At 40.8% G+C, this 23701-nt stretch overlaps 1 protein-coding gene across 4 annotated transcripts in view; it reads right to left on the reverse strand.

The window, feature by feature from the left end:
- GOLIM4 (golgi integral membrane protein 4) overlaps positions 1 to 1450 on the reverse strand; it is a 148889-nt gene extending 147439 nt beyond the window's left edge. Inside the window, exon 1 of one of the 4 annotated variants that reach the window (XM_056565108.1) lies at positions 913 to 1450. In XM_056565108.1, coding sequence (XP_056421083.1) covers positions 913 to 1099 — 187 coding nt within the window. In that variant the 5' untranslated portion in view covers positions 1100 to 1450. The remainder of the gene's footprint in view (positions 1 to 912) is intronic. The other 3 variants (XM_056565110.1, XM_056565109.1, XM_056565111.1) reach the window with 3 other exon arrangements.
- Positions 1451 to 23701: the final 22251 nt, after the last annotated feature.

Here is a 23701-nt window from a genome sequence, read left to right on the forward strand (position 1 = left end):
ATTGAATGTAAATATTCACACAAGGATACTTTGTTATTTACAAGCACTGCTTCAATACCTACACCACTACTCTTCTGTCTGGTCCAGCTTTTTCCAAACAGCATGTCTCCAGCTGTTGCAAAACTACAACTCCCAGCATGCCCGGACAGCCGAAGGCTGTCCGGGCATGCTGGGAGTTGTAGTTTTGCAACAGCTGGAGACACGCTGTTTGGAAAACACTGGTTTAGAGCAGCAACGCATTCCTATATAGCTCATTGTGAGCAGCTCCTCCACAGCCTTGTGCTGGCAATTCCTGGATGCTGTGCGCTGTAGAATATGTACACGTCTCTTCGCCTAAAAGGGGGGAGGAGGAGGAGCAGACAGAAAAGTTTACTTTGGAGGTAGGATTTCTCCCTGACATTCCTTTCAGATAAGCGGATGTGTATACAGGGAAGGGGGGGGGAGATCATCAATATAAATGAGAAAAATTTAATAAATATATATAAAATAAGCTCCGTCACCTGCATACGTAGTCATACTTCATGTGGTTATTTATAGTATACAACAAAATTGCCTATTGCCAATGACTATTGGGTACAAAATGACACATTAAGCAATAAACACGTTATACATTGACAGATACATTAACACATTATACATTGACGGATACATAACACATTATATATACATTAACACATTATACATTGACAGATACATTAACACATTATATATACATTAACACATTATACATTGACGGATACATAACACATTATATATACATTGACAGATGCATAAACACATTATATATACATTGACAGTAACATGTTACTTTAATAGACTGCATTTGGGAAAAGTGCACTGGCCAGGCTGTGCAGGATGGATGGGAGTTGTAGTCCCACAACACCTGGGGACTGTGCAGTGCCCTGTACATACCTTGCAGCTGTGCAGACAGGGACTCCTGGTGCTGCTGGTACTTCAGTGCCAAGGCATCGGCTTTCTTCAGCTGCTTCTGTAACTCATAGTTCACCAGGGCTCCATAGACGAATGCAATGGCCACAGCTAGAAAGGCGAGAGCCTGGAAGATCCTCTTCTGCCTTCTGGAGCACATACCGTTTCCCATACTCTCCGGGGCTGGAGGGCGAGCTCCCGCCTGTAGCTATTGGTGTGCGGCAGATGCTGGCAGGGCTGGCATCTCGCACCGTGCGGTCTCCTCAGCCGGGACACAACTTTACTTCTTCACTCGGACTTGCCCGGGATGGCAGCGGGGCATTACATGCTACACCCCCGGGCTGTGCTGTGCGGACAGTTCTCCCCCTTCTCCTCAGTACACAAAGGAAGGCTGCCTCCTAGGAAAACATCCCAGCAATGTGCACTGCTCCGAGCCCCGGGCCTCCGGCACAATCCGCTACTGCCTCCTGCTTTTTTTTTTTTTTTTTTTTTTTTTTTTCTTCAATTGCTTTATTGGACTGTAACAGACTGATCAGTAGAAATGCCTGCATCATATTGAGAGACAGAATGAAGCGCAGACATATGTGGAGATTTATCAAAACGTGTCCAGTGAAAGAAAAAAATTGTCCATAGCAACCAATCACATTGCTTCTTTCATTTTGCACAGGCCTTGTTAGAAATGAAAGAAGCGATCTGATTGGTTGCTATGAGCAACTTTTCCTCTGCACAGGTTTTGATGAATTTATAATACTTGGTACATAAAGCTGCTTTCACACTATATAGTTTTTCCGTTTAAAAGAGCCGTTATAATGTTACGTTATGAAAACCCTTAGGCTAGGTTCAGACTACGGAATTTCCGATGGAATTTTCGCTTTGAAATTTCCGGCAGAAATCCCGCTTACTATAATGCATAGTGTAGTGAATGGTTTTCCGTTCACAAATTCACACTTCGGAATTTGTGAAGCGGAAAATCCGGATGAAAAATCCGCTAGAAAATTTCCGCCTGAAGAAAGGGGTTGCTCTTTCTTCAGGCGGAAATCCTAGGGGAACACATAGCAGTCTATAGGAGACTACAGTGTCTGCGCGGTCCTAGCGCCGACTAATTCAGTCGGTGCAGGCGGAACTCGGAATCTCCGGGCGGAAATTTTCTGCCCGGAGATTCCGTAGTCTGAACCTAGCCTTAAAAACAGCCTTTAAACGGCCGTTACAAAATCCCATTAACCCCTTAAGGACTCAGGGTTTTTCCGTTTTTGCACTTTAGTTTTTTCCTCCTTACCTTTTAAAAATCATAACCCTTTCAATTTTCCACCTAAAAATCCATATTATGGCTTATTTTTTGCGTCACCAATTCTACTTTGCAGTGACATTATTCATTTTACCCAAAAATGCACGGCGAAACGGAAAAAAAAAATCATTGTGCGACAAAATCGAAAAAAAAACGCCATTTTGTAACTTTTGGGGGCTTCCGTTTCTACGCAGTGCATATTTCGGTAAAAATGATACCTTATCATTATTCTGTAGGTCCATACGGTTGAAATGATACCCTACTTATATAGGTTTGATTTTGTCGCACTTCTGGAAAAAATCATAACTACATGCAGGAAAATTTATACGTTTAAAAATGTCATCTTCTGACCCCTATAACTTTTTTATTTTTCCACGTACGGGGCGGTATGAGGACTAATTTTTTGCGCCGTGATCTGAAGTTTTTATTGGTAAGATTTTTGTTTTGATCTGACTTTTTGATCACTTTTTATTCATTTTTTAATGTTATAAAAAGTTACCAAAATATGCTTTTTTGGACTTTGGAATTTTTTTGCGCGCACGCCATTGACCGTACGGCTTAATTAATGATATATTTTTATAGTTCGAACATTTACGCACGCGGCGATACCACATATGTTTATTTATTTTTTTTTTACACTGTTTTATTTTTTTTATGGGAAAAGGGGGGTGATTCAAACTTTTATTAGGGAAGGGGTTAAATGACCTTTATTAACACTTTTTTTTAACTTTTTTTTTGCAGTGTTATAGGTCCCATAGGGACCTATAACACTGCACACACTGATCTCCTATGCTGATCACTGGCGTGTATTAACACGCCTGTGATCAGCATTATCGGCGCTTGACTGCTCCTGCCTGGATCTCAGGCACGGAGCAGTCATTCGTCGATCGGACACCGAGGAGGCAGGTAAGAGCCCTCCCGGTGTCCGATCAGCTGTTCGGGACGCCGCGATTTCACCGCGGCGGTCCCGAACAGCCCGACTGAGCAGCCGGGATACTTTCAGTTTCACTTTAGAAGCGGCGGTCAGCTTTGACCGCCGCTTCTAAAGGGTTAATACCGCACATCGCCGCGATCGGCGATGTGTGGTATTAGCCGCGGGTCCCGGCCGTTGATTAGCGCCGGGACCCACGCGATATGATGCGGGATCGCGGCGCGATCCCGCTTCATATCGCGGGAGCCGGCGCAGGACGTAAATATACGTCCTGCGTCGTTTCTGTCTAACTGCTCTCTGATGACTCACGTCCAGGGAGCTGTCCAGCTCCTATGGGGATATTCTCCTGTCATGCACAGCTCCCGGGATGTGACATCATCATTGAGCAGTTAGACAGAAAACTTCAGAAGCTAATAACTATTGGAAGGATTAAGATTTTTTAATAGAAGTAATTTACAAATCTGTTTAACTTTCCGGAGCCAGTTGATATAGAAAAAAAAGTTTTTGCCTGGAATACCCCTTTAAAGTCTATGGGATTTTTTACATTATCTGTTTTAACCCGTCATAGCCTGTTATTAATAACGGACGTTATTTTTTGACGGGAGAATTATAATGCATGTACCGTTTTTTCTGCCGTTACAAATAACGTCCGTTATTAATAATGGGCTATGATGGGTTAAAACGGATAATGTAGAAATTCCATAGACTTTAATGGGATTTTGTAAGGGCCGTTTTTAAGGGTTTTCATAACGGACCATTATAACGGCTCATTAACCTGTTAAGGACCCAGGGCATACAGATATGTGTTGACACCCTGGTACTTAACCCCTTAAGGACGCAGGACGTACTCAAACGGCCCCTTTTCCGAGTCCTTAAGGACTCGGGACGCTTGAGTACGTCCTGTCAAATCCCGGCCCCCCACCGCTAGCCGGAGGGGAGCCGGTGCCCGATGCCTGCTGAAATCGTTCATTATGCCCCTCCATGTCGGTGATGGCCGCAGATCGCTGGACAATTCAGTCCAGCGATCTGCGGCAGATTCCGAGTCAATCGGGTCTCCAGTTACCCGATGACCCGGAATTACAGGCTGTTCGGGGCCGTCTCCGACGGCCCCGAACAGCCAGAGCCTGCAGGGGTGAGGTGGCACTGGTGCCACCTCACTATCGCCCTGATTCGTCGCCCGGTTTCCCGGCCGACCAATCAGGGCGCCTGCTGCGGGTGTCACTCCCGCAACCCGCTCCGCCCCTCTTCCGGAGGACGTAAGCGGGTGCGGGACCCCGATCCCCGGCGTCCATGTTGGGATCGGGGCCCCAGGAGCAGCGGCGACGACGAGGGACTGATGTGATGCGGCTGGATCGTTGGAGGTGAGTGACATCTTCCTGCTGTTGCTTAGCAACAGCTCCCAGCATGCAAAAAGGGCATGCTGGGAGCTGTAGTTATGCAACAGCAGGAGGCAGACCACCACCACTCCCAGCATGCCCTTATGGCAACAGCTGGAGGCACATTTTTTTTATGGAAAAGTGTACCTTCAGCTGTTGTGTAACTACAACTCCCAGCTTGCACAAACAGCTAAAGTGCATGCTGGGAGTTGTAGTAGTGCATCTGCTGGTTGCATAACTACAACTCCCAGCATGCCTGTTGGCTGTTGGTGACTGCTGGGAGTTGTAGTTTTGCAACAGCTGAAGGCACACTGAGTTATGTAGCAAACCAGTGTGTCTCCAGCTGTTGCATAACTACAATCCCCAGCATCCCCAGCCAAAGTAGTATGCCTCCAGCTGTTGCATAACTACAAGACCCAGCATGCTCTTCCGCTGTCCGTACATGCTGGGGGTTGTAGCTTTTGCAACAGCTGAAGGCACACTGGTTGCAAAACACTGAGTTTGTTACCAAACTCGGTGTTTCACAACCAGTGTGCCTCCAGCTGTTGCAAAACTACAACTCCCAGCATGCACTGATAGACCGTACATGCTGGGAGTTGTAGTTTTGCAACAGCTGGATGTTTCCCCCCCCCCCCCAATGTGAACGTACAGGGTACACTCACATGGGCGGAGGATTACAGTAAGTATCCGGCTGCAAGTTTGAGCTGAGGCAAATTTTCTGCCGCAGCTCAAACTGCCAGCGAGAAACTACTGTGAACCCCCCGCCCGTGAGACTGTACCCTAAAAACACTACACTAACACACAATAAAAAGTAAAAAACACCACATATACACATACCCCTACACAGCCCCCCTCCCCAATAAAAATGAAAAACGTCTGGTACGCCACTGTTTCCAAAACGGAGCCTCCAGCTGTTGCAAAGCAACTACTCCCAGTATTGCCAGATAGCCACTGACTGTCTAGGCATGCTGGGAGTTTTACAACAGCTGGAGGCACCCTGTTTGGGAATCACTGGCGTAGAATACCCCTATGTTCACCCCTATGCAAGTCCCTAATTTAGGCCTCAAATGCGCATGGCGCTCTCACTTTGGAGCCCTGTCGTATTTCAAGGCAACAGTTTAGGGCCACATATGGGGTATCTCCGTACTCGGGAGAAATTGTGTTACAAATTTTGGGGGGTATTTTCTGCTTTTACCCTTTTTAAAAATGTAAAATTTTTGGGAAAAGAGGCATTTTAGGTAAAAAAAAATTTTTTTTTTACATATGCAAAAGTCGTGAAACACCTGTGGGGTATTAAGGTTCACTTAACCCCTTGTTATGTTCCCCGAGGGGTCTATTTTCCAAAATGGTATGCCATGTGTTTTTTTTTTTCCTAAATGCGGCATGCCCCCAGAGCAAAATTTGCTTTCAAAATTTCCAAATGTGACTCCTTCTCTTCTGAGACCTGTAGTGCGCCAGCAGAGCACTTTTCACCCCCATATGGGGTGTTTTCTGAATCGGGAGAAATTGGGCTTCAAATTTTGGGGGGTGTTTTCTGCTTTAACCCTTTGTAAAAATGAAAAATTTTTGGGAAAACAAGCATTTTAGGTACATTTTTTTTTTACATATGCAAAAGTTGTGAAAACCCTGTGGGGTATTAATGTTCACTTTACCCCTTGTTACGTTCCCCAAGGGGTCTAGTTTCCAAAATGGTATGCCATGTGTGGTTTTTTGCTGTCCTGGCACCATAGGGGCTTCCTAAATGCGGCATGCCCCAGGAGCAAAATTTCCTTCAAAAAAGCCAAATGTGACTCCTTCTCTTCTGAGACCTGTAGTGCGCTAGCAGAGCACTTTTCACCCCCATATGGGGTGTTTTCTGAATCGGGAGAAATTGGGCTTCAAATTTTGGGAGGTATTTTCTGCTATTACCCTTTTTAAAAATGTAAAACTTTTGGGAAACCAAGCATTTTAGGGAAAAATTGTTTTTTTTTTTACATATGCAAAAGTCGTGAATCACCTGTGGGGTATTAAGGTTTACTTTACCCCTTGTTATGTTCCCCGAGGGGTCTAGTTTCCAAAATGGTATGCCATGTGGGTTTTTTTGCTGTTCTGGCACCATACGGGCTTTCTAAATGTGACATGCCCCCCAAAAACCATTTGTTGCTCCTTCCCTTCTGAGCCCTCTACTGCGCCCGCCGAACAATTAACATAGACATATGAGGTATGTGCTTACTCGAGAAAAATTGTGTTTCAAATACAAGTTAAAATTTTCTCCTTTTTACCCCTTGCAAAAATTCAAAAATTGGGTCTACAAAAACATTAAAGTGTAAAAAATGAAGATTGTGAATTTTCTCCTTCACTTTGCTGCTATTCCTGTGAAACACCTAAAGGGTTAAAACGCTGAATGAATGTCATTTTGAATACTTTGGGGGGTGCAGTTTTTATAATGGGGTCTTTTATGGGGTATTTCTAATATGAAGACCCTTCAAATCCACTTCAAACCTGAACTGGTCCCTGAAAAAAAGCGAGTTTCAAAATTTTGTGAAAAATTGGAAAATTGCTGCTGAACTTTGAAGCCCTCTGGTGTCTTCCAAAAGTAAAAACTCATCAATTTTATGATGCAAACATAAAGTAGACATATTGTATATGTGAATAAAAAAAAATTATTTGGAATATCCATTTTCCTTACAAGCAGAGAGCTTCAAAGTTAGAAAAATGCAAAATTTTCAAATTTTTCATCAAATTTTGGGATTTTTCACCAAGAAAGGATGCAAGTTACCACAAAATTTTACCACTATGTTAAAGTAGAATATGTCACGAAAAAACAATCTCGGAATCAGAATGATAACTAAAAGCATTCCAGAGTTATTAATGTTTAAAGTGACAGTGGTCAGAATTGCAAAAAATGGCTGAGTCCTTAAGGTGAAAAAGGGCTCAGTCCTTAAGGGGTTAAAGGGGTATTCCTGGAAAAAAAAAAAAAAAGTTTATTTTTTTTTTTTATTATTATTATTATTTCAGCTGGCTCCAGAAAGTTAAACAGATTTGCAAATCACTTCTATTAAAATATCTTAATCCTTTCAATAATTATCAGCTGCTGAAGTTGAGTTGTTCTTTTGTGTCTGGCAAAAGTGCTCTCTGCTGACATCTCTGCTTGTCTCGGGAACTGCACAGAGTAGAAGAGGTTTGCTATGGGGATTTGCTTCTACTCTGGACAGTTCCCAAGACACGTGTCATCAGCGAGCACTTAGACAGAAAAGAACAACTCAACTTCAGCAGCTCATAAGTACTGAAAGGATTAAGATATTTTTAATAGAAGTAATTTACAAATCTGGTTAACTCTCTGGAGCCAGTTGAGATATAAAAAACAGTTTTTTTCTGGATAATCCCTTTAAGCACCCAATGCGTACCTGTACGCCCATGGGAATTTCAGTCCCTACCGCTTGCCGGGCGGGAGCCGGACCGGGTGACTGCTGATATCGATCAGCAGGCACCCCACACAAATGCCCAGGGGCATCAGACCCCCCCATGTCAGCGATCGCTGGTTAATTCACTCCGGCGATTTGCGGCGATAACGGTGATGCGGGTCACGTGTGACCCGCTGACCCGGAGATACATGGTGATTTGGGGTGTAGGATACACCCCCAATCACCTCCTGTATCTATGGGGAGGTGGCAATTTCGTCACCCCCCCAGGATCGCTGCTATTGGCCGGCCAATAGCAGCCGGCAGGGGAGGGGTTAATGACTTCTTCTTGCCGCTCTGCCAGCTAGCTGAGTTCAGTCAGTGGGCAGAGCTGCAAGAAGGAGCCAGGGACTCCCCCTCTGCGAGATCGGAGCCCCTCAGTGAAGAAGACACCTCCTTAGAGCACGGAAAGAATACACTAAAGGGACATGTAGGACTGTAAAAAAAAAGTTAATAAAAGTAAAAAGGGTCAAAGAAGCCTCTATATTACATGTGTCACACTAATTATTAAAACTTAACTTTTATTGTGAAAAAAATAATAGGTGAGGAACACAAGTATTAAAACCACAACTCTACTGTCCTCATAAGCGTCTATGAGATGAGCCTATTAGTTGTGGGTGGGACTACCCTGTCTACTGAGCCTATACAAATGGATTAGTTGGGACTCATATTATCATGTCCCCTGGATTAGAGAGTCCGGAGTCACTTCTGAGGTGCTTCCCACTGCAGAGTTCCTAGTAGTATCTATAGGACCACTTATAGATGTAACAGTACTATAGTCTTGTATCCCCAACAAAGGGGTATTGGAGAAGACCCCAACCTACACAACTGATTTTGTTCTGCGACTTTAATGAGACATAGGTTCAGTGGAGTTGCTAATTAAAGTACAAAGCTGTCACCCCCGACATGTTTCGCCACTTTTGTGGCTTTATCAAGGAGACAACTGACAGCTGTCAGTTTTCTCCTTAATAAAGCCACAAAAGTGGTGAAACATTAGTGGAAAAAAAAAAAAAATCATTTACACATCCAACTTTAACAAAATGTCGTCAAACACCTGTGGGGTGTTAAAGCTCACTGTACCCCTTGTTACGTTCCTTGGGGGGTGTAGTTTCCAAAATAGCATACCATGTGTTTTTTTTTTTTGTTTTTTGTTTTTTTGCTGTCCTGGCACCATAGTGACTTCCTAAATGTGACATTCCCCCAAAAACAATTTCAGCAAAATTTGCTTTCCAAAAGCCAAAATGTGCCTCCTTCTGTTCTGAGCATTGTAGTGCACCAGCAGAGCACTTGCCGTCCACACATGGGGTATTTCCATATGCAGAAGAGATGGGGTTACAAATTTTGGTGGGCATTTTCTCCTATTACACCTTGTAACAATTTAAAATTTGGGGAAAAACTAGCATTTTAGTGAAAAAATAAAATAAAATCATTTGCACATCCAACTTTAACGAAAAGTCGTCAAGCACCTGTGGGGTGTTAAGGCTCACTGTACCCCTTGTTACGTTCCTTGAGGAATGTTATTTCCAAAATACTATGCCATGTGTTTATTTTTATTTATTTTTTTGCTGTTCTGGCACCAGGGGCTTCTTAAATGTGACATGCCCCCCAAAAATAATTTCAGAAAAACTCCCTCTCCAAAATCCCACTGTCGCTCCTTCCCTTCTGAGCCTTGTAGTGCACCCACAGAACACTTCACATACACATATGAGGTATTTTCTTACTCGAGAGAAATTGGGTTACACATTTTAGGAAGATTTCTCTCCTTTTACCCCTTGTAAAAATTCAAAAACTGGGTCTACAAGAACATGCTAGTGTAAAAAATGAAGATTTTGAATTTTTCTCCTTCAATTTGCTGCTATTCCTGTGAAACACCTAAAGGGTTAACAAACCTTTTGGATGTCATTTTGAATACTTTGAGGAGTGCAGTTTTTATACTGGGGTCATTTATTTGGTATTTCTAATAAGAATGCACTTCAAATCCACTTCAAAACTGAACTGGTCCCTGAAAAATTTCGACTTTGAAAATTTGTGAAAAATTGGAAAATTGCTGCTGAACTTTGAAGCCCTCTGATGTCTTCCAAAAGTAAAAACATGTCAACTTTATGATGCAAAAATAAAGTAGACATATTTTGTATGTGAATCAATGTATAATTTATTTGGAATTTCTATTTTACTTACAAGCAGAGAGCTTCAAAGTTAGAAAAATGCTAAATTTGCAATTTTTTCATCAAATTTTGGAATTTTTCAAGTATCGACAACATTTTACCACTAACATAAAGTAGAACATGTCACGAAAAAACAATCTCGGAATCAGAATGAAAGGCAAAAGCATCCCAGAGTTATTAATGCTTAACCCCTTAAGGACTGAACGATTTCACGTTTTTGCATTTTCGTTTTTCCTCCTTGCCTTTAAAAAATCATAACCCTTTCAATTTTGCATCTAAAAATCCATATGATGGCTTATTTTTTGTGTCACCAATTCTACTTTGTAATGACATCAGTCATTTTACCCAAAAATCTACAGCAAAATGGAAAAAAAAAATCATTGTGAGACAAAATTGAAAAAAAAAAAAAACGCCAAGTTTTGGGGGCTTCTGTGTATTTTCTACGCAGTACAATTTTCTGTAAAAAAGACACATTCTCTTTATTTTGTAGGTCCATATGGTTAAAATGATACCCTACTTATATAGGTTTGATTTTGTTGTACTTCTGAAAAAAATCATAACTACATGCAGGAAAATGCATACGTTTAAAATTGTCATCTTATGACCCCTATAACTTTTGTATTTTACTGCGTATGGGTCGGTATGAGGGCTCATTTTTTGCGCTGGGATCTCAAGTTTTTAGCGGTACCCTTTTTGTATTGATCGGACTTGTGGATCACTTTTTATTCATTTTTTCATGATATAAATAGTGACCAAAAATACACTATTTTGGACTTTGGAATTGTTTTGCGTGCACGCCATTGACCGTCCGGTTTAAATAACGATATGTTTTTATAATTTCCGCACGCGACGATACCACATATGTTTATTTTAATTTACACTGTTTTATTTTGTTACTAGGAAATGCCGGGTGATTTAAACTTTTAATTCAGAAGGGAATACCTGAAAGGGTAAACTTTTTTTTTACACTTTTTTTTTTGCGAGCTCATAGCTCCTATAGGGACCTATGAGCTTGCAATGGCTGATTGCATACACAGATTGTTGCCTTGCCGTTGCATGGCAACAAGCTGTGTAATCGGCGGTTGATTGCTCCAGCCTGTAACTCAGGCATGGAGCAATCAATCAGAGCCCAGACACCGCCGGAGGAAGGTAGGGACCTTCTTCTCTCCGGGTAGCTGATCGGGGCATCGCGATTTTATCGCGATGACCCCGATCAGCCCGACTGAGCAGCCGGGAAGCATTTACTTTCACTTTTGATGCGGCGCTCAGCTTTGAGCGCCGCATCGGAAGGGTTAATATCGCGTTCAATCGCGGCCGCGCGCTATTAGCCGCGGGTCCCGGCTGTGAATAGGCGCCGGGACCATCCCGCTAGACAGGGACCGGACTTAGGACGTACTCATACGTCCTATGTCCTTAAGGGGTTAAAGTGACCAGTGGTCAGATGTGCAAAAAAATGGCCGGGTCCTACACTGAAAATTGTCTGGGTCCTTAAGGGGTTAAAATGGAAGAACTTTATAGTGTGAAAGCAGCCTAATACTGCTTGATGTGAGGAGAAACACAATGGGGGAGATTTCTCAAAACCTGTCCAGAGGAAAAGTTTCTGAGTTGCCCATAGCAACCAATCAGATCGCTTCTTTCATTTTTGAAAAGGCCGCTGAAAAATGAAAGAAGCAATCTGATTGGTTGCTATGGGCAACACAGATTTAGGCTTAGTTTCCATGTATATTTCCCCCCCCCCCCCCCAAAAAAAAAATGCCAGAAAGGCTAGGTTTGTATACACGTTTTTTTTTTTTTTCTGGAACATTTTTTTAATACTGCCACAGCAGTTTTTGAGCCAAAGTCAGAAGTGGATCCAATAAGAAGGGCGGAGATTTATCAAAACCTGTGCAGAGTAAGAGTGGTGCAGTTGCCCATAGCAACCAATCATTTTTAAAATTTAAAGGGGCCTGTGAAGAATTAAAGAACCTCTGCACCACTCTTACTCTGCACAGGTTTTGGTAACTTTCCCCATTTTTATTTTCCATTCCTTTTGCATACACTGCAGTGGCAGTTCTCCAAAAAAAATGGCTGAAAAAAATCCTGTGTGGAAACAAATGCCAAATGCTGCACAGAAAATGCTGTTGTCAGATGTTCGCTAAAAGTTACTAGGAATTTATGAAAGGCCATAGCCACTACTCTTTTCTACTCATCTTTGGAGTTTTGGTACGGTTTTGGGCTCACTGATAGTTTTCCGAAATCAGCGTGTTGACACAGTTTTTTTTTTTTTTTTTTTTTACAAAAAATTGGTGTTATTTTCCCCATAGCCTATGTTCACAAGGCAAAATTTCAGAGCTTAATTCCAAGGCTGGTAGTCCCATTGATTTCAGTGGGATTCTGCTGCACTGTATATGCGGCGGAATTTCAGCAGCAGATGCCGCTGAAATCCCGATTGTGGCATCTGCAGAAACATTGAACCTGTTCAAGTTTCTGCGGATACCGCTTGGAAATGCATTTCCAAGTGGTCCTAATGCCGCTGAAACAAGCAAATGTGCGCACATTTTAAGGCATGTGAACATAACATAGCTGAAGACTTTAGAAAATAAAAAAAATGCCATAAAAAACGCTTTGCCATTTATTTTTTTGGGCATTTCATCAATAGAAATATTTTAGTAACATGATGACGGTATCACATGACTTGTCACAATAAAAATGCAGGGGAAAAAACTGCTAAGAATACATCCCACTGTTTTTGAAAAAACGCCACAAAAGCTGCATCTTGGGAGTCAAAAAACTTGTGGTAAAAAATGGCAGAAAAAAAAAACAAGTGGAAACCTAGACTTCCAACACACATACTTTTTGCAACACATGTTTTTTTCTTTTTTTTTTTTTCTTGTCCTCCATGATGCAGTCCTTGTGGTATTTTTTTAGGGTGGGAATACACACAACTCTTGGTAGGCAAAATTCCCTGAAAAAAGCATTCTTCAATTCTTGAAAACACCAATGGAGAGTGCAAAAACGCCAGAGGAAAAATGGTGTTGTATGGTGTTTCATAATTCCCTACTAACTACCAACAAGCAACTGACCTTCGCAATTTTTTTGCCCCAAAAAAGTCAAACTTTTTTGCCTAAAATAAAACAAGTGTAAACGCAGCCTAAGGGTACACATACATAATCTGCTGCAGATTTTTTGCTGCAGATCCACAGCAGATTATGTACATGTGAATGTACCCTTAGGCTAGGATTACACATCACTTTTTTTTTTCTCAGATAAAAAAAAAACACCACAAGAAACTATCACTTCATTTTGCACTTCCAAGATTCATTTTTTTTTGTAGTATTTTTTCTTCAAAAATAGCGCGCCTTAGGCTACATTCACACACAACTTATTTTTGACGTTCAGTCCTAAGAAGATAGATTTGCCTGGCACTGTCATCCATAGTTCTTATGCAATCTAGTTTCTGATGCAGATCGGTCCCATACATACAACAAAGGATCTTTTATTCCAAGAGGTATTACTCGCTAGCAAAGGCTGCATGTAAGAAATCTTCACATGAAGAAGGAAAAACAAGTGGAACGTGCACCGTTTGATGCTTGCAAACTCGGTTTGTTCCAAATAGATCACTTAGTGTGCAGGGGAGCGAAAGACAGGTAAAAGGGGCATTCTTAGGGTGACTGCTGTTTCACGCAATCAGCTCTTCATCTGGCCCATTATAACCTTAGTTAGGTTATTATGGGTCAAATGAAGCGCTGATTGTGTGAAGCGCTTTGTGATTCATAAGAATAAACCAAAGTGTGCAAGTATCTAACAGTGAGTGCTCTGCTTCTTTCTTCTTGCCGGGGATTTAAAAAACTGCCACCAAGCAGAAGTCCAATTAAGAGGAAAAAATGGCAAAGGAAAAAATGCCAAGCAGGCTTGGTGTTTCAAATTTCCCTATTCCATATTTCCAGTTAACATCCATTGAATTTAGAATTTTTTGGCAGTTTTGAAAGACAGCAAGAGCAAAACAGAAATATAAAAAACCAGAATAGACGGCAATGCATTTCCTATCTGATTCCACCAAAAGAACTGACATGCCAATTCTTTCGTCAGAAGCCAGAATTAAAGGAAATCTGTCATCAGTATCACCGCACTAACCTGCCGTACAAGCTTGTAGTGTGGGTGATACTGATGAAAATTGTACTTACGGCATCCAAAACCGACACACCGTTCCGCCCTTATTGCTCGTTTTCAGGGTATGCAAGTTTGGACACACCTTCTCATTCAGAGTTTTCTTTATTTTCATGACTATGAAAATTGTTGATTCACATTGAAGGCATCAAAACTATGAATTAACACATGTGGAATTATATACATAACAAAAAAGTGTGAAACAACTGAAAATATGTCATATTCTAGTTTCTTCAAAGTAGCCACCTTTTGCTTTGATTGCTGCTTTGCACACTCTTGGCATTCTCTTGTTGAGATTCAGGGGGTAGTCACCTGAAATGGTTTTCACTTCACAGGTGTGCTGGTGTGGAGGAGGAGGTGTGATGGTGTGGGGGTGCTTTGCTGGTGACACTGTTGGGGATTTATTCAAAATTGAAGGCATACTGAACCAGCATGGCTACCACAGCATCTTGCAGCGGCATGCTATTCCATCCGGTTTGCATTTAGATGGAGCATCATTTATTTTTCAACAGGACAATGACCCCAAACACACCTCCAGGCTGTGTAAGGGCTATTTCACCAAGATGGGGTGCTGTGCCAGATGACCTGGCCTCCACAGTCACCGGACCTGAACCCAATCGAGATGGTTTGGGGTGAGCTGGACCGCAGAGTGAAGGCAAAAGGACCAACAAGTGCTAAGCATCTCTGGGAACTCCTTCAAGGCTGTTGGAAGACCATTTCAGGTGACTACCTCTTGAAACTCATCAAGAGAATGCCAAGCAAAAGGTGGCTAGAACCTAGAATATGACATGTTTCCACACTTTTTTGTTATGTATATAATTCCACATGTGTTAATTCATAGTTTTGATGCCTTCAGTGTGAATCTACAATTTTCACAGTCATAAAAATAAAGAAAACTCTGAATGAGGTGTGTCCAAACTTTTGGTCTGTACTGTACATCTATGTCACATATGCACATCACAGATCCCCAAACATAAAGTATCAATTACACATTATCCCAACGCATTTCTATTGCCTGTAATAGCGGTGTCATCAGGGGATTATCCTTAAATTTATAAATGGGGCTAAACAGACCATATACAATTCATAGAAGATTCATTGAGTCAAGCAGCAAATTAAACCAGCCTAACAATTACAGAAATGCACCAGATGCACTATATGTATCACTAGGTGGGATTAACAGGCCTCCTCATCCAACCGTGCAGGTCAGGCGAACATGGCCGGTACTTCTGCCACTGCAAGAGCATGCTACTGTTATACTTACTACAGGACAACAAACAGTCACCGCCAACTTATAGGGTAATGTTCTGTGAATGAGCCAGATTGGATGAGGAGTCCTGTTAATCTCACCTAGTGATAAATATAGCGCATCTGGTGCATTTGGTGCATTTCTGTAATTATTAGGCTGGTTTAATTTGCTGCTTGACTTAATGAATCTTTTATGCATTGCATATGGTCTGTTTAGCTCCATCTATAAATTTAAGGATACTTCCCTGATGATGTCACTATTATAGGTGATAGAAACATGTTGGGAGAATGCAAAATTTATATTTTATGTTTGGGGATCTGTGATGTGCATATGTGACATAGATGTGCATACATGACATAGTGCACTCCAGATAGTTGATTGATATTGAAATTTTAGCAGCTTAACAAGGTTTGCTTTATTTGTACTATCACTTGGCACCTAATAAGAACACTGAACTCTTTTGTTTAAGCTTTGTAATAAACATTAAAAGTTATGTTTTTAGTGCCTTCTTCACACTGGTAGGGTCAGCTGGTGTTTGAGATACTGTTGGCGTTTCTCCTATGGCATTTTGTTTCCTATGTTTTTTCATAAAGTCATGTAATTGTTTTATCAAGTAACTTTGAGAATTGTGGGGGGAAGGATGTCAAAAAAATCACAATATTTGGCCCCTTTCACACTGCTGTTGCGCCCTGACAAGAACGGCCAGTTATTTATTTTTTGGGCCTATAACGGCCGTTCTCGTGACGGGGCACAACGGGCAACAATAGGTCCCGATGGCTCCCATTTACTAATATGGGGTCCGTTTGGTGCCGTTGTTTTTTGATGGGAATAGTGAGAGAAAAAGACGGTGCAAGCAGTATTTTTTCTCCTACTATTCTCCCTGTCTCCCCTGACGTGTGTCACACTGCCATGTCAGTGCGAAAGGAGCCTTAACCCCATAGGTGTGCACAGCATATTGCATTAAGGTATGCACCCAAAAGCCCCTAACAATGTCCTTTGCCAAATCCGTAGCCACATTCTTAGTCATGCTGCCTAACTACACCCAGCCTCGTTTACATATCCAGTATTCTTTAAAGGGGTTATCTCCAAAAATAGCACCACATCTGTCCTCAGGTTGTATTTGGTATTACTGTACAACTTTGCTCCTCTAACTTAAAGCAGTTCTGTAGTGAAATATAACTAATCACCCATCCAAAAGCTGCAAAATTACCGGTGATTGCCTCTGAGCATCCACGCATTGCTGCAGTCCCGGTCCTCCGGTCTGTTCCATATAGGAGCCTCAAGTCCCTTACCTTGCGGTGAGTGCAGGTATTTTCTATTGTCTCCAGTGCTTATTATGTTCCAAGGCTATCCTTTATCTAAATCCTAGCACCACCGGGGACAATATTGTGGTTTGTCTTTACCTGTGTTGTTGTTTCACCTCATCTTAGAAGTTAACCCCACCTAGCCAGAGATAAGCGGTGCCTTCACCATTTCTCTGCACACACCTAAGGTGATTTTCCATTTGTGAAAAATTTTTCAAGTGCCAGTTTTATGCTGCCAGCATTTTGAGCAGCAGAAAGACTGATAAGTTCCCTTTAAAAGCAACAGCCTGTCACCTGAGTTTAGGAGGACCTCTTATACTGACAGACTGGCAACAACCAGTATCATTACCATGACAGACCATATGAGTGATTACAATGCATTTATATCCAGCGATGTCCCTGTATGTCTAAATAATACAGCCACACCTTGACCACTATCATTTTCGCTATAGACCATATAAGTGACTTTAGTGCAATTACAGTATCTTAAATAAGTGAGTACACCCCTCACATTTTTCTAACTATTTTAATATATCTTTTTACGTTTTGTTTGTCATCTTGCAATCCATGGGATTTTAGATGTTCAACAATCCTATCCTTTAGTATAGTTTCCTTTAGACAGCCAACTTAAAACGTATTCATCTTTAAAGACGCATGCAACAAATGATTCAGTGGTCTTTATCCCTAACTGAAGTCCTTTTCCATCATTGTCTTCTGTAAAAACTAAACAGAGCCCACATGGTAGAAAAAACACACCAACATTTGTTGAAAAAATGCCATACTGTCATCATGGTCCTGAGTCTAAAAGCACCACAAAAGGGTGAAAAACAAACAACAAATGCTATGCGAGTCAATTATATTTACCTATTATATAAGAAATTGCAGCATTTTTTTCCCATAGACCTCCAATATAGACCTGAGTAAAATTATATGGGAACCACATGACATTTAATGAGAAAAAAAACGCCACATAAAAATGCCAAATATACACTATTTTAGCAACAAAATGAAAAACTGCATCATGGTGTAGAAAAAACATGGGGCAGTTTTTTTATGGTGTTTATTTTGTTGTTGCTGGTGTTACACATTTTTTTTCACTAGATTTGCTAATCAGGGCAAATCTTAAGAAATTTGTGGCAAACCAATAAAAAGTGCCAAATTGCTCTCCAATTGGCTTCACACAAACCATAAACAGGAAAAATGTAATGCAAAAAATATACAATTTGTGAAAAAAATGCATTTTGTAAAGTTTTAGTAATAAATCTGTAGGTTTTAATAAACCTTGGACACGTCTATTCTATCGGGTTAAAAAAATACAATTTGCGGTCGTGTTCAGGTTTATCCATGTAAAATGTAGCACTTTGGTAAAAATTGTACAAAAACATGCGCCAAAATTGTGTAACAAAAGCTGCCACAAATGATTCACTATCCAGTTTCTTTGTCCCCCCCCCCCTTTAACAAGTTATGTAAATCTTTGATCCCTTGATTTAAGAATTTGGAAGATAGAAAAATAGCAAAAAAATTTAAACATTTTTTTATTTTTGTTTTTTTTAAGCATAAAAACCTATTGAGGTCTATTGGAGAAAAACAACACATCTGGGTAAAAACAACAACACCACAGCTACTATTCAGTTTACTATATTATACTATATATACTATATACTATACTATACTATACTACTACTATAAGCCGTCTCTGATGCACCAAAACTGAGAAACAAAAACATCACCAAAAGAATTAGCAGTGCCTGTATAATGTTTTTTTTTTCTTACTGGCTTTTAGCTAACAAATAGCATTTTTTCAATAAAAAAAACAACAACAAAAAAAAACAGAAAGGGGAGTATTTATCAAGAAAAAATAAGTTACATAGATTTTCACAAGGTGAAAAAATTTTCACTAAATTCGGTGATTTATTTTTTCTTTTCTGCTGCACTTTTTCAATGAGTGGGGCGTTTGGCAGAGGGGCAGGGTTTTGCCCTAAGGGGTCATGGTCACAACCCCTCGTTAAATTTAATTTAGTTTACGTTTGTTATCAAGTGTGAACTATAGTTGAAATCTCTGCTGCCTCAGAGCTGTCAAACTATTAGATTGTTACTCACAAACAATTGTTGAATTACTTGTGTTGGCCTTCATTGTCAGCATTACATCCCCTGTTTATACAAGTAGATATGAGGTCAACTAGCCATGATTTTGGTGTTTCACAATCCCAGTGATCGGCTGACAAATTAGCACTTTTTGTCTTTTATGTGGGGCAATAGTCGTCCCATTTGTCTGATAATCCATATAAAAGGCTGTGCTGCTATCTCTTTTCTAATAGCTTGAGCTATATGAGAAGGTATATTAGTCAGGCAGTGTATCTACAGTACACACTGCAAATTAAGTTTTTAATAAATGGGACCTTTGCCTCTGAAATAACTCTCTCTCTCTTTTTGTGTTTTAGATGTGTACATTTAGTAGTAGCTCAAAGGTCACCTTCTCTAACAATGCTTATCTGAAGTGCTTTGATTAGGCAGAGGAGTCAATCATACCCAAGTTTGTAGGAGTTTTGTAAATAAGTAAAGAAAACAGTCAGCTACTTCTACAAAAAATATTTATGATCCAGTAGAAACCTCAAGATAACATGTGAGACAAAGCTAAACCCCATTACACTGACGCATTTCAGTTTCATTCATTCGTTCATATAAAACAACACAATTAAACAGAAGTAGATTATGAAAATTAAAGGGGATATCCAGGAAAAAAAATTTTTTTATATATCAACTGGCTCCAGAAAGTTAAACAGATTTGTAAATTACTTCTATTAAAAAATCTTAATCCTTTCAGTACTTTTGAGCTGCTGAAGTTGAGTTGTTCTTTTCTGTCTAAGTGCTCTCTGATGACACCTGTCTCGGAAACCGCCCAGTTTAGAAGCAAATCCCCATAGCAAACATCTTCTACTCTGTGCAGTTCCCGAGACAAGCAGAGATGTCAGCAGAGAGCACTTTTGCCAGACAGAAAACAACAACTCAAATTCAGCAGATAATAATTATTGAAAGGATTAAGATTTTTTAATAGAAGTAATTTACAAATCTGTTTAACTTTCTGGAGCCAGTTGATATAAAAAAATATGTTTTTTTCCTGCAATACCCCTTTAAATCAGATGTTTAAATAAAGAGGTTATCCGTGTCCAGAAAATAAATTGCACTGATTTTTGCAACAGTATAATGTAACTTACTAACAGGATTCTTTTTTTTAGGAACTGTTCTCTTTCACAGATTTGGTGCACTGGTATGTGTCTCTGGAAGTCTTGAAGTATGTTTCAATGAGATAATGCACCAACATAGCCCCACATTATTTGTGTCACCCACCCTTACCCTTTGCGCAACATGAAATCACACAGCTGCTGGGGCAGCCACTACCTTATAAAATAAAGTAATGCACTGTATCAGAACAAAGCTCAGTACATATATACAGCATTAGAACCAAGCCCAGTTCATAATTACGGTACCAGAACTGAAATCAGTAATTTATGTCAATAAATCAGCGTGATCCCTACTGTGTACCAATCCAAATATGGCGTGGACAATATATGCATATCCTTAAAACTTTTGCTTCCGTCAATTTTCTGCATACTTTACAGTGACCCATCTTTTGGTCAGATTGAAAAACCAAAATAAACATTCACATTCATTCTGATTGACGTTGTTATTTCTCTTTTTTTTTCTCCTATTGATCCAGACCACCATAATGACTTATTCCAGCCAAAGTTTATCTCTACATATTTTACCACTCACATACATGTTCTCTTTCTACCTACACAAACTCATCATCGTGAGGCTGACCTCTTTGCAGCAAATTTAACACATCATGTAAAATATTGGGGCGAAAACACACTCCCAGCATAACGTGACAAAGAATGAGAATGTGCTGGGACAATTGCACCCCATATACTATCAGCCGCGAAGGTAGTAAATGCTGGATGGGGAGCAGTGGAGGCATCACCTTTTTGTACACCTGCTTTTAAAAAGATCACTTGGTGCAGGAGATGCTCTCATTAGTAGTGTCCAGTGACTAGCTGAATGAGCAGGTCCTGCAACCAGCCCTCGTCTTAGAAGCAGCAAGAAGAGAGAATACAGGGAACCAGGACTAGCTAAGTATTGTTTATTCCTAGTTTTTTCTGTCCGCCAGCTGAATATAAATTTAAGCAAATTGCTGGACAACTAGGCTTGTTCTTTAATAAAGTCTGACTAATTTTTTTAGTCCCACTAGGAAACAACACAGTATAATCTCCTCATAGCTAATATTATGATTTGGTATCTTTTTATGTTTTAGATTTTTGCTAAAGGGATACTACAAAGGATAGGGGATAAGATGTAAGATCGCGGGGGTCGTGCCACTGGGGACCCCTGCGATCTCTGCTGCTGCCCCCTGTCATTCGGTGCACTCCGCTCCGTGCCCGATGACTGGCGATGCAAGCATGCACGTCTATGGGAAGAGGCGTGACGGCTATGTACTAGCTGTTACAACCCCTCCTGTAGACAAGAAAAGAGGGGGGGGGTGGCGTGACGTCACAAACTCAAAAGCTGCAAGCTTCCATGTTCTGGATGCCGCCACTTTGGATAGGGGATAAGATGTTTCCAGTGGAGTACCCCTTTAAGCACTTGCCCACCCATTACAGGCCCATGATCCCCTGGGGCACCTATGAGTTCATACTAGCCCTGTATCCAACCACTACATTGATAACCTTACAATGATTGGTGGTGGTGGAGTAATATTCTTGTCAAGTTGGCATGCCGAATTTTATAACATATCTTAATGAAGTATTAATCTAATGGTACTTTCACACGCGCACATTTTCAGCGTATTTTACGCTGCAGATCCGCTGGTGAAGGCCCGCTCTATGCTGGCTTTACATGTGCCTGCTCGTAGTGGCAATACGCCGCTACCAGCAGACACACTGCTATGTGTGAGTCGCAGTATACTCGCACATCGTGGGAGCTCTCTGCCTAGCTCAGAGCAGGGAGAGCGGCCGCGATGTGCAAGAACGCCGTGCACATCGCTATAGTGTGTCTGCTCGTATCAGCGTATTGCCGCTACCAGCAGGCACATGTAAAGCCAGCAAAGAGTGGGCCTTCACCAGCGGATCCGCAGCTAAATACGCTGCGAAAATCTGTGCATGTGAACGTACCCTAAAAGTTACTTCAGAGATACCCTCTTTTGGATTTGCTTATTAAAGTGGATGTGGACATAATGGGTGGGTTCACACCATGTTTTTGCAATACAGTTTTTTATCAGGTTTTTGATAAAAAAAACGGATTCCTCAAAAGCTGACTAAACTGTATCAAAACGTGTGTACAAAGTTTTATCTATGAATAAAGTTTCACTTGTTTGATTGAAATTCCAAGAAAAAAAACTGTGCAAAGTCAAAAACCGTATGGTGAAAACTGGATGGACCATTGACTCCCATGTTTAAAAAATCCGTATGCGGTTTAATACGGTTTTTCACCCGGACCAAAAACTGTGGTAGGCCACGGTTTTCTGTCCAGAAAAAAAAAGTTAAAAACTGCGTGGTTTGAAAAACGGAGACAACCGTATACAATATGGTGCATACGGTTTCAAATGGAAAGTCTATGGCTACAGTTTACTGTACGGTTGCATACGGTTTAAAAAAAAAAAAAACTTATCCAAAAACTGTATAGAAAAATCGTGGTGTGAACGCACCCTAACTATGATAACATCCCAGAAACTGGTGTCTGTCAATACAATGCTACATGTTCATTTATGTCATCCCAGAATACAAATAGGTCAATACCCTCAGGAGAACTGCCCAGAGCTAAGAGAATAGGGATACTCCAATTGGATGATTAATAAAGCAATTAGAGATGAGCGAACTTACAGTAAATTCGATTAATCACAAACTTCTCGGATCGGCAGTTGATGTCTTTTCCTGCATAAATTAGTTCAGCTTTCCGGTGCCCCGGTGGGCTGGAAAAGGTGGATACAGTCCTAGGAGACTCTTTCCTGGGAATGTATCCACCTTTTCCAGCCCACCAGAGCACCTTATGGCTGATCTAATTTACGCAGGAAAAGTCATCAACTGCCGAGCCGAGAAGTTTGTGACGAATCGAATTTACTGTAAGTTCGCTCATCTCTAAAAGCAAAATACAAGATATAAAATTCGCTAGAGCATCTATGGACAACACGTTTGTTTCACTGAATAGTAAAAGATCTGTTCTATAGTTTAATTTGTAACACTGTAGAAAGTTTCCCAACCAGGGTACCTCCAACTGTTGCAAAACTACAACTCCCAGCATTCTCGGACAGCCGAAGGCTGTCCGGGCATGCTGGGAGTTGTAGTTTTCCACAGTTAGAGGAACCCTGGTTGGGAAACACTAGGCTAAGAGATATTACAGTCCTACAGACTCTAAAGGCTACATAAAAGCCTATTATGTGATAAAGTAGCTAGTATACAGCAGACATGACCTCACCTGTTTATGTCCTGATGCTTAGTAATAACTCTTACATCATTCGACTTGTGTGTTCAACGCCTGACAACTCTAAACAGCAAATTCTTTTCAAATGTGTCAACCAGAGTTATTACATTACATTATGTACATTGTATCAAGTACTTGTCTATTTACAAATATTCACTCACATGGATTTCATTCATTTCACATCCGTCAGTAAAAATGAAGTAACCTAAAACACATTTTCAGTAAAGTAGTAGAAACAGATAAAGTAGTAGAGATAAGGAATGTAGCAGAAGTAATGTAGCAGTAAGTTTAAAGGGGTACTACTGTGGAAAACTTTTTTTTTTTTCAAATCAACTGGTACCAGAAAGTTAAACAGATTGGTAAATCACTTCTATTTAAAAATCTTAATCCTTCCAATACTTTTT

Source organism: Hyla sarda, chromosome 3 (genome assembly GCF_029499605.1).
Source record: "Hyla sarda isolate aHylSar1 chromosome 3, aHylSar1.hap1, whole genome shotgun sequence".
Taxonomy (NCBI): Eukaryota; Metazoa; Chordata; class Amphibia; order Anura; family Hylidae; genus Hyla; species Hyla sarda.